We start from the raw sequence: 10,866 nt of genomic DNA on the forward strand, positions 1-10,866 counted from the left end.
CTGAAGTATGTCCCTGCGTGTCATTGAAAATGAAGTGAAAATGACACTTTGAAGTGTCCCCCCGCTAAGCTACAGCATGTTTTTATAAAAGAAATTGTACTGGCGATTCTAGGACAAAGGCTCCTTTTACCATGATGAAGCTCATTGGTGGCCACAGATGTCTGGAAACCAGCTCGAGTTGAGCAGGCACAACCCACAAAACCAGGGGCAACCCCAGGTCCTGAAACTGCCATGTCTGTTTTAGTTGGATATTGGGGCACAAAAGTCGCATAAAGTTCGCATATGGTAACAACCAGCTCATATATTGGAAGATATCCATAAAGAAAAAATTACCAGCAAGTTTGGCATCTTGCCTTGATGGAAAAATCAAGCCAGCAGGCTCACCCTTTGAAGGACTACTCAACTCTGATTCCTTCTACTTAGGTGTGGTATCCTTTTATTTTTCATACTTCGGTAAGAGAACCTCAGACACAGTTCCCCTCTTGACAAACAAACTCGGGAAAGATTCCACCTCATTCTCTCTCGCTCTCTCGCTCTCTCTCTCTCTCACACACACACAAACACGGGCGTACAACACTATAAAATTAGTGGAGAGCCCCATTGAACTTGGTAGGGCTTAATCGCTTTCGATTGGATTACAACACGCGCGCGCCACGCTTGGGCATGAAGAGATTGCGGAGTGCGAGGATTTGCACGGGCCACCTTATAAAACGACCTGTTTTGCAGTCGTTCATGCACATTTATTTAATTCGTCTGATAATCTTGCTATAAGCCTGAGGTGTTTCCTCGTCCTTCCCGGAAACGATATTCTTATATGCACTTGTAGGAAATTTTAAATAAAGAAAAGCTACGAAACTTCCAGCCGCTTTCGAGACTATGTGGCGCTTCTACCTGCGCTCGGAGTCCTAGCCTTACGGTAAAGGCGCCCGCGCAACTGCGGCGCGAGAAGGCCCAAGCATTGCTCGCAATGCGCATGCTCCGCTTGCTCGTGGGTCTTCCACGCTTGACCCAGAGCCTCATGCCTGGCCCGAAGCGCCCCCGGCCGGCCCGCATCGGTACCCACGGGGGGACCTTCCACTGCGATGAAGCGCTCGCGTGCTTCCTCTTGCGGCTGCTTCCCTGCTATCAGGTATTCAGTCTGGATCCGCATTCCCCTTCTCCGCTTAGGTACACTCAGTCCCGTGCGTCTTCACTCCGAAGTAAGCCTTAGCGTGCTCGCGCAGCTCACTCCGGAGATCAGCCTTCCCCCACGTAGTGCCCGCCGTTTGTGACGGCCTGCAACTCCCAGCATTCCTAGCCAGCTTAGGAGCCCGGAACATTTGGGGGTTACCAGGTTGGACTGGGCTGCCGTAGAGAACAAACTGAATTGTTGCAGTCCTGATCTGGATTCGATCAGGAAACCTTTTCAGAAGCCTCTTTAGTAGGGCCTTGGCTTTCCAACTCCTGAGCTGGACGCCTCATCCCTGGGGGTGCTGACCCTACAGCCGCCACGCTGGAGTGCTACGCCGCCACCCCCCCCCCCCACGCCTCATTTATTTATTTAAAACTTTTCTATTCCAAGGTCTCGGGACGGTCTGACAATAAAACCCGAGTGGAGCGCAGCATCTTTTGCATACCCGCTGCTGATGAAAGAGCACCCCACAAGCACGTGCTGCACACAATATTGCTGGCTAAGCGAAACTACCTCGCTCATTTAGGAGTTGCACGAATGCTGGCACGGGCAGTTTTCGCAGACAAAACCACCCAAAGCGACTCACTTTAAGGACTGCTTATTTGTGGATTATTATATTTTTTTGTACAAAAAAGTATTCCTAATGTGACACAGAAGAATTAAAATACCATGCCTGCTGCAGTTGGTGGGTATTGTAGCTAAATGAAAATAAGATTTAGCTGCAAGATTAAATCCCAGCAGCTTTGAGCATTCCTAGATTGCATTCAACATCTCTCCTTATACTGAGTCTTTTGGGGCAGCAGAACAGAAAATGAGTACCTTCTTTTCCGTTTCACTTGCAAGATAGACTTCTCTATTTCCAGGAGTCTTTATTTTGCACTTTTAAAAAGTTCTACACTGAGAATAGTTGTTTATCTTTAACCTGTGTGAATCGTACAAATTTACAAATATTTGTGTTTCTCCTGCCACAGGGTGGGGATGCAGAGGCCCATAATCACTGGACATTTCCCTGCCCTGTTCCGCCCTAGTTTCTGGGATTTCACCACACGTTGACCATATGCCTTCAAAAGCTGTCTTCAGTCATGAGAGCTAGAAACTTGTACTTTTTAAAGCCACATTTCTTCTGATTTCTGTGCCTAAGGCCAGCTTTTATGTTGTTTATGTAAACAAATGTGCTATATATAGTGTTAACACACATGCAAATATATCACAGCTCTTATACAAGGCTAGTTTGCAAGCACTGATCATCTTGGAGTGGTTATGATAATATTCCAGCTTTCCCACCAACCCTGTTTTTCAGCAAAGCACTCTGAAGACTGCAGTTGCTCAAGCCTGTGGCATTTCAGAGGTATTGAAGCCAGCAAGGGGCTTCTTAAATCTTGCAATGGCTATGAGATTTCAGGTTACACAGAAAGCTTCATCATGCAAGCATTCTGTGCTGCCTAATAAACTGCATCCTTGCACCCCAGAGTTTGCCCATGGGAGCACCAGTGCAAAGTTGATCTCTGTCCTCTCGCCTGTTCATTCTTCCCTTTCCTCTGAAACCACCAGTGACTAGCAGGAAAGGAGCATGACCAGAAAACCCCAGGTGGACAGCCGTCAGGTTACATTTTGATTCCCTGCTTGTGTTTGTCTCCCTGCTGTACCTCCAGGATGCAGAGATAATCCGGACGCGGGATCCCCAACTGCTGTCCAGCTGTGATGTGGTGGTGGATGTGGGGGGCGAGTATGACCCTCAGAAGCATCGCTATGACCATCACCAGAGGTACTCCTGAGTCCCTTGCATGTTTCCTCCAGATAGACTGGCAGTGGCAGGGAGGATTCTGCACCTCACCCTTACCAAGAGGTCATAAATCGCTCGGCGGCCCCTCCAGCCTCCTGGCCCTGCTGCCTCTCCTCACCTGCTCTGCAACCCACTTGGGGCCTTGTGCACATCCCACCTTTCCCTTTTAGTCCACCCCAGAGCAAGCATCCTCTTGACAGACTGCAAAAGAATAAAATGAAGGCAATGCAACAGCAGTGTTTACAAGAGTCTAAGACAGAATACTTACTACAGCAAGGGAAAAGGGTGGAGGCAACCAGTCTGGGTACTGTAGGCTGCTGTTGCATTGGGAGACCATGTAGAGGTGACCCTAACTGGGTCTATAATTAGGAAAACTGGCACAGTTTGAATAGATTTTGTGGATTAATATGCCCACTTCTTTTTCCCATTCTGTGCTAACCTTTAACACAATGTTCCACACCCCATTCCTATTACCCACTTTGCTCTTTGCTGTTGCTGTGAGTTGTGAAGTCACGTCTGACCCATTGTGACCCCATCGACAACATTCCTCCAGGCAATCCTGTCCTCCACCATCCCCCGGAGTCCACTTGAGCTCTGGAGTCCACCGAAGCCGACTGCTTCAGTGACTCCATCTAGCCACCTCATCCTCTGCCGTCCCCTTCTTCTTTTGCCATCAGAAGAACTTTGCTCTTTACATTCTTTCTTTATTCATCAGAATGTTTTAATGCCACTCTTCAATTGAAAAAGGCTCCTAGAATAGCTTATAAAGATCAGTAATAAGACAGTCAGGTTTACAATCAAACAGACATGACACAAAAGGAAGAGAGAAGAGAAAGGAAGAGTTAAAAATAAATGGAGGCACTAGTTCTTAATTGTTTTTCTTGTTATTGCTTCTCTGGTTTGCCAGAGTTGTGGTTGGTTTGTTGGTTTGTTTTTATGATTCCACCAGTCAGTGTATAAAATGGAGAATTTCAGAATTTGGCTTCCGAACCACTGGAAATTTTTTGCTTTGAGGCACTTGAACCAGAGTCCTTGCTGGCTTAGAATGTGGTTGTTGGGGAAGCAGAAGCTCTACTCTTCATGGTTTCCCCAGTCCTGCCTTCTTCCTTCAGGTCATTTGGGGAGTCAATGCACAGCCTGAATCCTGAAAAGCCTTGGCAGACCAAGTTGAGCAGTGCAGGACTTGTGTACTTCCACTTCGGCTTCCAGATTCTGGCCAACCAGCTGAGCCTGCCAGAGGATGATCCTGTTGTGCACGTGCTTCACAACAAGGTAAGTGTGTGCTAGAAAGAGGAGGAGACCCTCCCAACATCAAAGTGAAGATGAAGTGAGTAAACTCGCCCTGCACCCCCGTCTTTAACAGCCTTAATTCAGAGGCAGAGAGGCTGTTTGCACATAACAACATCCCACTGCTTAACCCATGGTTAGTTGCTCCATGATGCAGGTAGATCATCTAAAACAATGTGCACTTGGGCAGCCTGTTCCAGCAGACGATTTATTGGTGCAAGAATTTCCTCCCAAAGAGAAGCAGCTATCGGGCACTGCTCAAAGCATGCTTAAAGGGCACTGGCTCCATTGCACTGCCAGCAGATAGCTGAATTAGACAGTCCATTAGTCAAGGGACATTGTGATGTCCAACAGAAAGTTCCTGAATAAAATGCAGCCTAGATGTGAGAAGGTATAGCTGCCAAAGGGGGTGGAACCCAGTTCTCTTATCCATTACTGCTTAATTTAAAGCCTTGGATGTTATATTATTTACCAAGAACCAGCCTTTGCAGCATGGACTGTTAGCCGTTTTGCTTGAGCAGCTTCAGTAAATACTCCTGGACATGATGCTATAAAAGTGGCCAGACCTAGATACTAACAAATCCTGCAGTTCTTCACACGCAGGATAGAAACTGATGACCACTCCTACTGGGAGAAGCACGGCCTTGAGTATTGCAATCCCAAACAACTGAAGGCCAGAAACAGGGTTTTTTATGGTTAACTTTTTATTGTTTTCATTAAAAAGTAGAATATAGAAAAAGAGAAAGGACAGTAAGGGATCTTGTACAAATATTACATATAATATCAAGTTCAAAGAATTTCACAAAAAGCAACAGTTACTTCTTCTACATTCAGTTTAATTAGTGCTTAATTGAAACTCATAGAGCCATTGTTCTAATTTATATTAATAATTTTAATATTAACTTATTTTTGCTTCTTTTAAAATTGATTTTAAACAACAACAAACAAAGCATTTGTGTTAACATAACTCACTAATCATACTTTTACAAGCTTTATTTTCATTGTTAGGTAAATTTACCTAATAAGCTTATGCTTTCCATTTATCATTCTCATCAGCTTGTGGCTCCTCCTCACTGGGCCAGAATCAGTTCTTCAGGCCCTGCTGCGCAACTGAGCCATTCTCTTTCCTCTTCTTCCTCCAGCTGTATGAGAACTTTGTGGAGGAGATTGATGCGATTGACAACGGCATCTCCCAGTGGGATGGGGAGCCCCGCTATGCCATGACCACTAATGTGAGCGCCAGAGTCGGGTACCTGAACCCCCGTTGGAATGACAAGGATCAGGACACTGAGGTAGGAATCTGAGGATCCAGGCAATCTCTTTTACGTGTTTTAAAAGGCATGTGTATCAGCCTCCAGCCATCTTTCCGGAAAAGCTAAAATCATATGTGAAATTAAATCAAAGCATTTTTAAAAAATAAAAGCAGCATTTTAAATAATCAGACTTTAATATACTGGGAGAAGAAGAAAAAATGTTGCTTGATACCAAAAGCATAGTAATGTAGGAGGCACTGGGCATTCTTCGTGGGAAGAGGGTTTCACAAGAAGGGGCCACCCCAAAGAAGGCCTTCTGTCTACGTTTTACGTTAGGTGTTGGGACATCCAGAGCAGAACTTCTAAAGATGACAGAAGTGGTTAATGTGGACGCAGGCTTCCTTTCTTCAGGTACCTGGGCTTTAAGCCAAACTGGGGGCAGACTGGGTATGAGTATGTATAGGGCATGAACTTTGCCCTTTCTCTTGGGAACAGAACTCAACCGACAGGGAAATACTTCTTTGTCTGCAAACAGAAGGGTTCATATTTGCAGCAGTGCTGCTTCTCGCCTGCTTGATGCAAACCTCAGCACAGGAGCCTCGAGGGCTAATGATGGCCAAGAGATAGGCTGTCTGAACTTAGCCAGAAATTTCTGCGGATCCTTCGTTCCCTTTCTTTTGGCACCGTGTTTTCTTTGGCTTGAGCGTCAGTGGGGCTGAAGTATTAAGAGGCCAGTACAGTGCTGGACACTGGCTCCGTGGGGGCCGTGCCTGGGTGTCCCTCTGCAGAAGGATTGCTGACTAGGAAGTGGTTCCTGTAGAAGCAGCTTTTTCTTATCTGCCTAGTAAATCTTGGGAGTTTAAGCATTCAGGCTTGTCTGGAGCAGCGTAGAAAGGAGTTGGCCAGTGCCAGCCTCTCCATTCCCCTTCATGGTCTCTGAGTGTGTAGGCCCAGAGCCCATAGGTACAATTCACAGAAGGCCACTTGAAGAATGGCAGTTGCAGGTCAGCAGCCTGTCTTTCTCCAGATGGGTGGGCAGCTAGGAGAGGCTGCAGGGCAAAGGAAGTCATTGCACTGGGCTGCAGGGTTTGTCTTGTCTTTCCCAGGCTGGCTTCCAGAAGGCCATGGAACTGGTGGGCAATGAATTCTTGGACCGGCTGGATTACTATTACCGTTCCTGGCTGCCTGCACGCACCCTGGTGGAGAAGGCCATCCAGCAGCGCTTTGAGGTACCATCCGTAGCCCCTGCCCCATGTGAGTGATATTGGAGGGGTGGAGAACCCCCAGGCCTCTGGATAGGGACCTTGCTTGCATGACACAGCTGCCCACCATGGCTTCAGTTACCTCCCAGGGCTGTCGCTTCATGACAGGAGCCCACATCTGAGCAGTGCCTTGTGCTGTTGTGAGAACCAGGCAGCAGGGGTTGTTTGTGGCTTAAACAACCCTAGAATAACCCATGGCTTGCTTTAGAATTGTTTGAGGAACAAAGCCTGCTTCCTTGGTACACACAACCCGACAAGCCACAGCTTCTCAAGGTAGCTTAAGTGACAGTGGGCTGTCATGATGCATGAACAGGCCTGTTGCTGGAATGCAGTAGCCATGCTGGCTGGGGATGATGGGAACTTGAGTCTGATGTCAGGTTCACAGACACAGCTTTTGATATTGTTCAAGCTTCTGTTTTCAGTAAATACCACCTTCATCACAAGTTGAAATGTCTCACACAGAAGCAATTCCCGAGCAGGAAACTGAATTCCGCTGGTAGCTTGTGAGGTATGGTGAGTGTGCCTGTAATGGGCCTGCTGCTCACTCTCAGCTGGGGGTCTAGAGATAAAAAGGCAGAGGCCTTGCACAGTCTAATGGTACCCCTTTTGAGGGGCGTGAAGTCTCTTGCAGCAGGAGGGCTGAATGCCTTTTGAGAGAAGCCATCTGTGACCAAAGGCCAAAAGGCATGGCCAGAAAACAAAAATACCAGCATTTTTCTCAAATCGTGTGCTGGTAATCGCCAAGCCTTACTGAAGATGTTTGAACCTTTTAAAGTGGGAAAAACTGTACAGAAGCCAAGAAATCTCCAAACAGTCAGCAGCTGGGAGCAAGGGCCAGGACTAGCAGAAGGGTACGTGGCTAGAGGGGCAAAATTTGCCCTGGGCCTGAATTCTAGCATGCTTGCAGGAGAAGAGTGGATGTCGTGTTTGGCTCTGGCAATAAAGCGCCATAATAAATCAGAGCCAATCATCCTGCCTGGTCCTGGAAGCCATCAAGTTGGTGTACTTGGTGACCGTGATCGTCTGCGACCCTTTCCTCGGCAGGTCGACCCCAGTGGTGAGATTCTGGTCTTTGGCCAGGGCGGTTGCCCATGGAAGGAGCACCTGTTTAGCCTTGAGCAAGAATTGGATGTGAAGACGCCTCTCAAATTCGTCTTGTACACAGACCTGGCTGGCCAGTGGCGGGTTCAGAGTGTCCCAGCTGGGCTGCACACCTTCCAGAACCGGTGAGCAGGGTCCTCACTTGTTCTTTACTTGGCATCCTTTCTCTCGGGTGTTGGGGTCGGGGAGAAAGTTTTGAAATCCCATGGCTCTGGAAGGCCCCAGATACCCTTCTCTCCTGCAGCATCCATGTTTACAATCTTAAAAGCAACCAGTGGTGCTTTAAAGGCTATCGAACTGATTGCTGTCCGAGACCAGTGCCTACCCCAGTAGGTACATAGCCTCCCACATGGGCAGCTGACATAGGCTGTGGCCCCTGAAGAGTCTTTTGGGGTGCTGTAAGAGTGCCCATTATTCTTTGCTGCCCTCCTGGCAGCTCAGGTCATGCTCAGTAGCCATTAAATACCTATGAGTTACCTTGGGCCGTCTTTGCATGCGGAGATGATCATCAGAGCCAGCTGACCAGATTGAAGGAGCATTGATTATCTCACCTTTTCATCCCTCTACGTTTCCTCCGGCCAGTCGCTTTGGCTTCCCCCATCCCACAGCCTTTCCTCCCCACCCCACAATGACAGGAAAAGCATCTGGGGGAGTTACAGAGCAGCAAAAGGGTCCAGATTAGTTCATTTTCAAAGTAATTTCGACCCTTTGGGTCCTCTGCAATAGCTATGGAAAAGGAGACAGAAATACCTCCAAACAGCTGCTTTTTATGCTTTTTTCTCATTCAGTTTTTTAAAGGGGAAGGGGCCGCAGCCTGTAGATTGCATGTTGCCCACCCCTGCTTTAAGGTCCTCCAGGGATGCAAGATGATGCTTCCTGCCCCTCCCTCCGGTCACATTTGGCTTTCTTTCCCCGCCCCTCCACAGACTGTCACTTCTCGAGGAGTGGCAGGGTTTACGTGATGAGGAGCTCTCCAAGGTCAGCGGGATCCCCGGCTGCATCTTCGTACACGCCAGTGGCTTCATCGGGGGGAACAAGACTAAGGAGGGTGCGCTGGAAATGGCACGCAAGACGTTGGCTCGGCAGATGGAAAGCAGCTAGATGCCACCCCGTGGGACTTGTGGAGTTACTTTTTCAGTGGGTTGTTTCGAAAGCAGCAAAATCACCCTGTTCGTGTATGTCTGTGTCTGAGAGGAAATGTTGGATGGAGAGCCGGAGCTGGTTCCGCAAAGCTGTGCTGGGGCGTGGATCCAGGACTGGCCTTCCTCAGGAGGGAAGGATTTGTCTGTGGAAGGTCCCCCCCGCATCTGAACACACACGTTTGTTTAACCAGGATGGGTTTATCAATGGATGCAAAGAAAAGAGCCTTGCAGTAGAACAAATAAAAAGAGCAAAGTACTGGTTTCCAATTTAAGCTGCTTGCCTTGGAAGCTTGAGTTTCAAGCCCCATTGTGCTGTGACCACAACCATGCTGCCTTGAGCTGATGGGCATAGTAGTACAAAAGAGCTGGAAGGGCACTGAGGTGGGAAAGGCCAGGAACAACAGGCACCTGACCTCGGATCATCCGTTTCTTGGTGGCTGTAAAAGGCCCACGGTGTAAGGCAGCAGTTTTGAGCCCGGCACATCCCTCCACTGTTGGCAGGAGATGCAGAGTGAGGTCCAGGGGACATGGCTTCAGTCTACAGAAGACCTGGCTTTACACTTTCAGGAAACTAGGCTGAGAGACTGGCACAAATGCATAACCTGCTTTAGAGAGGGTCCAATATACCAGAGGTCAGCTAACTGGTGTCCTCTGGATTTTTGGACTCCTATTCCCATCAGCCCCAGCCAGCACAGGCTGTAATTAGGTGATAGGGGAGTTGCAGTCCCATCTGGAGGGGACCAGGTTGCCCTTCCCTGATCTAGATGATGTACATTTCGTGCTAGGAATAGAAATCACAATGTGATTCATTTGCGGGGCAGATGAGCGCCCTTCAGATGTGCTAGATTTCATTCCACATCATCCCCAACCCAGTGGCCATGGGGTTACTGGTGAGGGTGATAGGAGGTGTATCAAACATTTCTGTAAGAAGCTAGGCTGAAAATGTGAGAGTTAGAAACAGAAACAGAGCAAGTCAGTCGGGGTCTCCTGGGCCATCTAGTCTGACCCCTGGCTCCAGCTGGCTCCGCTCATGACATGCCTACTCCTGGCCCTGTTTTTCACGCCATGAAGATATTCTGCAATTACACCCCATCCCCCAGTTCATACATCTGCTTACCCCCCCCCATCAGATTACCCTGGATTATTGTTTTCAGATAATTTCAGCCTTATTTGGGGCCAAGAATTTTCTTAAAGAGCTTTAAGGGTGGTACATTTAAATGTAAAGTTCCACACAAAACCAGCCTGGGGAGGTGAAGCATTTGCAGCTGTTCACTGGGAGAAATGGGCAGGTTTTCCACGCCACTGCAGTGTCTCTTGCTGTTGGGGTAATTTTGCTATTCCTGTACTGAGCCGCTGGATGGGAACAGCTTGCCCAGCAGGGCAGTCTGCACAGCACACTTCAGGCTCCTGTTTCCTGCAGCCCCAGCCAGCTTGGTCAATCAGTGGGGAGGAAGATGGGTATTACAGTCTGACAACATCTGGAGGGCCACGCCTTTGAGAGGCAGTGAGGTGTGGTTTGAGTAGGGGCCCAAGAGAGCCAGGTTCTAGGTCCCGCTCAGCCGTGTAGCTTGCTGGGTGAGGCTAAACTACCTCGTAGGGTTCTTGTGAAGGTAAAATGGGGCTATGTACGCTGCCTTGGTTTCTTCAAGGTGAGACAGAAATGCAATGCAGTAATAACAGCAATATGAGCCAGAGCTCATAAGTTCTTTATTAAGAAAACAGAAGTGCACTTTCATCCAAAAACAAGTTCCCCGGGCACAGTAAAAAAATAATTTCTATTGTAAAACAAGATTAAAAATTAAAACAGCCTGACAAAACTGACAGACAATAAGAAAACTCCTCAACCAGCAAAAAGAAGCTGTATCCA

General features: G+C 48.0%; 1 protein-coding gene across 1 annotated transcript; it reads left to right on the forward strand.

Moving 5' to 3' along the window:
* Positions 1-967: 967 nt before the first annotated feature.
* Positions 968-9,271, forward strand: MYG1 (MYG1 exonuclease). The gene is made up of 7 exons (XM_044443331.1): positions 968-1,129; positions 2,824-2,936; positions 4,067-4,226; positions 5,384-5,533; positions 6,601-6,723; positions 7,801-7,982; positions 8,784-9,271. Exons 1-7 carry the CDS (start codon positions 968-970, stop codon positions 8,956-8,958), a joined length of 1,065 nt encoding a protein of 354 aa, XP_044299266.1. The 3' UTR covers positions 8,959-9,271.
* The last annotated feature ends 1,595 nt before the right edge of the window (positions 9,272-10,866 follow it).

The sequence above is a fragment of the Varanus komodoensis genome, unplaced genomic scaffold (assembly GCF_004798865.1).
Source record: "Varanus komodoensis strain SLA01 unplaced genomic scaffold, ASM479886v1 scaffold41, whole genome shotgun sequence".
NCBI lineage: Eukaryota > Metazoa > Chordata > Lepidosauria > Squamata > Varanidae > Varanus > Varanus komodoensis.

Bases quoted from the DNA above. Each gene is read 5' to 3' on its own strand.
- MYG1 (XM_044443331.1), top strand. From the start codon at position 968: ATGCGCATGCTCCGCTTGCTCGTGGGTCTTCCACGCTTGACCCAGAGC. The intron at 4,227-5,383 runs GTAAGTGTGTGC...TTCTTCCTCCAG, and splicing joins TGCACGTGCTTCACAACAAG to CTGTATGAGAACTTTGTGGA. The intron at 5,534-6,600 runs GTAGGAATCTGA...TGTCTTTCCCAG, and splicing joins ACAAGGATCAGGACACTGAG to GCTGGCTTCCAGAAGGCCAT.